Source organism: Papilio polytes, unplaced genomic scaffold (assembly GCF_000836215.1).
Source record: "Papilio polytes unplaced genomic scaffold, Ppol_1.0 DF823399.1, whole genome shotgun sequence".
NCBI classification, from domain to species: Eukaryota; Metazoa; Arthropoda; class Insecta; order Lepidoptera; family Papilionidae; genus Papilio; species Papilio polytes.
Window position 1 is genome coordinate 1,814,882 of NW_013525805.1, and position 3,497 is coordinate 1,818,378.

At 36.5% G+C, this 3,497-nt stretch overlaps 1 protein-coding gene across 1 annotated transcript in view; it reads left to right on the forward strand.

Moving 5' to 3' along the window:
- The window catches only part of LOC106104729 (dmX-like protein 2), a 40,720-nt gene that overhangs the window by 32,905 nt on the left and 4,318 nt on the right, over positions 1-3,497 (forward strand). The window contains exons 50-54 of the mRNA XM_013284860.1: positions 8-82; positions 2,186-2,246; positions 2,506-2,765; positions 3,198-3,267; positions 3,340-3,414. Coding sequence (XP_013140314.1) covers positions 8-82; positions 2,186-2,246; positions 2,506-2,765; positions 3,198-3,267; positions 3,340-3,414 — 541 coding nt within the window. The remainder of the gene's footprint in view (positions 1-7; positions 83-2,185; positions 2,247-2,505; positions 2,766-3,197; positions 3,268-3,339; positions 3,415-3,497) is intronic.

Below are 3,497 nucleotides of genomic sequence, written 5' to 3' on the forward strand. Positions count from 1 at the left end.
GGGCAACAGTTCGCCGCTGAACCCCAACGCGCCGCAGATGCCAGTCGGCATGGCCAGCCAGACCGGCCGCGGCGCCAGCGTCGTGAGTACTTATTTACACATTATGGGGTTAAATTCATTTAAATGTATCAACATCAAACATATCAACTAAACACTTTACAAAAAATAACTAATAAAAAGCTTTAACAATATAGTTTTACATATTACAGCAACAAACTAACTGCTTTTTATTCAAAATCACGTAACGCTAAAACATTGATAATTTTAACAATAATGTCAAACTAAATATTCATATTAATATAATAATTTTGTAATATGAATTTTTATAATCTTAATTGATATTGCAATAATGTAGCTAAAAAAAATTAACAAATGCTTAGGACAGATAGGGTGCATTTTTTGTCGACACACTTGTATGAATGTTGTCTCTCCCATTCTCTTCAAAAGAATAGAGACGACAATGTTGTACAAATGTGACGTCATCAGTTTCAAGGTCATTTCAAATATCAGTAGAATGTAACTTGTGTCAGCAGGAGCGGCGGGCAAGCGTCGCCAAGCTAACTGGTCACGAGGCGTACGTCACCACAGTACGTGCCTATACTAACGCTCTGTCGCGCTCTCTCACTGATACTAGCGCTGTCTCACTCTAACGGACACAGATTACACTAAATATACTTGTGTTTATAACAATTTGATTGCTTTGGTATTCTTCTGATGCTTAAAATGCTTCAAAAGTGTTATTACTCATTCTAGTAAGAGAAACTAAAGGCCTTATTATACAATGTAATTTTTTTAATTACATATTTTTAAAATCAAATAAATTAAACCTGAACTAAGACTAAAGGGCATCCTAAAGGGCGAAGCAAATAATGAAAATTGATTGGGCTATTTTCAACCTTAATAAGTTTATTTTATATCGTTTTTGTATATTAAAGTGACAAATTTAAATGAAAGAGGATGTTAAAGCAGTTATTGATAAATAGTTTAACTTGAGCCGTCCGGCTGGTCATGTACAGTACAAAATAGGTATTCAGTGATAGAGTGCTGCGGGTCACGGGCAACTGGTGTTGGTCTTGTGTACGTGCTGGTGCGCGCTGACGCTTCTCGCGCTTTCTAATCTATGACGCATTTCTAATAAGAATGTGTGTGAATACTGTGACGTCATGCTAAATATCTACCAAATAATATAAAATACATATTTTAAACTATCTAGTGTTTTTTAAAACTATATTTTCGAGTTCAAATTATAAATTAATAGATTAATGATGCTTACATTCTTATTTGAAATGTACTATAACGTGGTGTCGTGATGAACTTGGAGATTGTGCGATATGCAACTTTACATGTCAGATCATCTTGTCAACAAAACACTTACCATTCATATATCATTTTTCTATTCTATTCTAGATAGTAAATGAAACCATTAAAATTACATTATAAATTAAATTGACTACGTATTTAATATGGTGGTAACACTAAAGATCAGTTATTTAAGTTCAATTACAGTATTTTGGGTTCATTTCTATTTTTAATATTATTTTTATTCGAAGATAAAACTTTTCTTAGTCACATCCTTATCATTTTAGTTATTGGTCTTTATTTATTGGTGTTAGTGGATTTATCAATGTTTATTATGAAATAGATGTAAAAAATTGTCTGTTGTGTGTGCGAGTGCGTAACGATTGGTGGTCGCAGGTAAAGGGTCTGCAGTTCCCGGGTTGCCACGACGCGAAATATTGTCGTCTGGTGCTGCATCGCTCCAAACTCCTCATGAAACCGGTCAGTTACACGCCCCGCCCACCTCCCACTGCCACGCCCCTGACCCATTGCACTCGCAAGGCTCGCTAGTGGTCATCTATTTTTTTTCTTTTTGTTTCAGTCTAGCGACTTTTTCTCTTTGAGTTCGCCGTCTGTCATTGGAGTTGTTGAGTTTAGTTGTTTTTATTTTGGACCAGTTTGCTCGCCGTTTATTTTTGTATCGTATCATCTCAGTATAGTCGCTTCTACTTGTTTTTCGTTCCAGTTTTGTTTTGTTATTTATTCATGTTTGATCGCTGTATAACTCATTACACGCCCTCGCCGTTTTTCTTTATTCTGCATTCTTTGTGTTTAGAAAATTTGTTTATGTTATTGTAACATTTTATAGTTTTGCAGTTACATGTTACTAATTTATCTGTTTATTCAGGTGCTGAAACATAAGATCGACAATATAAAGCGTATGGCTGCGCATCCTTCACAACCTTTGTGTAAGTTCTTTACAAACACCTTACTTGTAAATGTAAATGCGAAAGTTTACATGGATGGATAGATGTTTTTTAGAGTTTTAAGCCTTAACGAGTAAAATGATCTCTGAAATTTGCTATAGATGTAAAGAATAGTCTGGAAAAATGCACAGGCGACTCACTTTTTTTTTAAGTTTACTCGGACGAAGACGCGGGCTAGTTGTACTATTTGTACAACGTATTAAATGTATGGTATAGATTATGATGGTAAGGTTGGTCGCAGACTTGACGGGCGGCGCGGACGGATCAGTACAACTATGGGAGTGGGGTCACCCGTCGTGCGTGTGGTCGCCGCGAGCGCCGGGCGCCTTCGCCAAGGTGACGCGGGTGCGGTTCTCCGACTACGGGAACAAGTTCGCAGCGGCGGACGCGGACGGCAACCTCGCCATGTGGCAGCTGCACCCCGCGCCGCCGCACGCGCACCCGCCCGCACACAACGCGCACGGACAGCCCACCGCGCACGCCTCGCCTAGACCCTTCTTTGTGAGTGCATTGTTAACATAACTTACCATCTATAATAAAGAGGAAAGATTTGTATTTTTTTAATTTCGTATGTACTGAGAAAACTCAAATTCTACTAAACCGATATCAAAAATTCTTTCACCATTAACAGATACGTTGTCGCTGAGTAACATAGTATATATTTAACTATTTTCACGTAGACAAAGTCGAGAGTAATAGGTAGTAATGTTGAAAAGAGGAAAAATTTGTATGTATTGAGATAAGTAAAAACTACTGGTTCGATTTTAAAAACTCTTTCATAAATATATAACTACGTTATCACTAGTAACATAGGCTATATTATTTCCGCGCGAACTAAGTCGCTAGTGAAGATTGATTTTAATTTAAAACTGTTTTATTCCATTTAAGTTGATAGTTAATTGCATTTTACTAATAATGTTTTTTCTGTTCCAGACTCATCAATGTCATAGTAAAGGAATAAGCGATTTCGTTTTCCTCGGTTCCTGTAGTTTAGTTGCCACAGGTAAATTCATACTTTTTTTCTTAATTTATTTTTCTATTACAAGAAATAATAATTATCAATCTAATTTTGCAGCTGGCCACAGTTCGGAGAGCAAAAATGTCGCCATATGGGACACACTGATGCCGATCAAGAAAGCCCTCGTTGTTTGTAAGTAATGTTATTAGTTCGTCTTTATTAACATTAAGTGAACTTTAGATACCACAAAAAAATAAAAACCACATATAACAAAA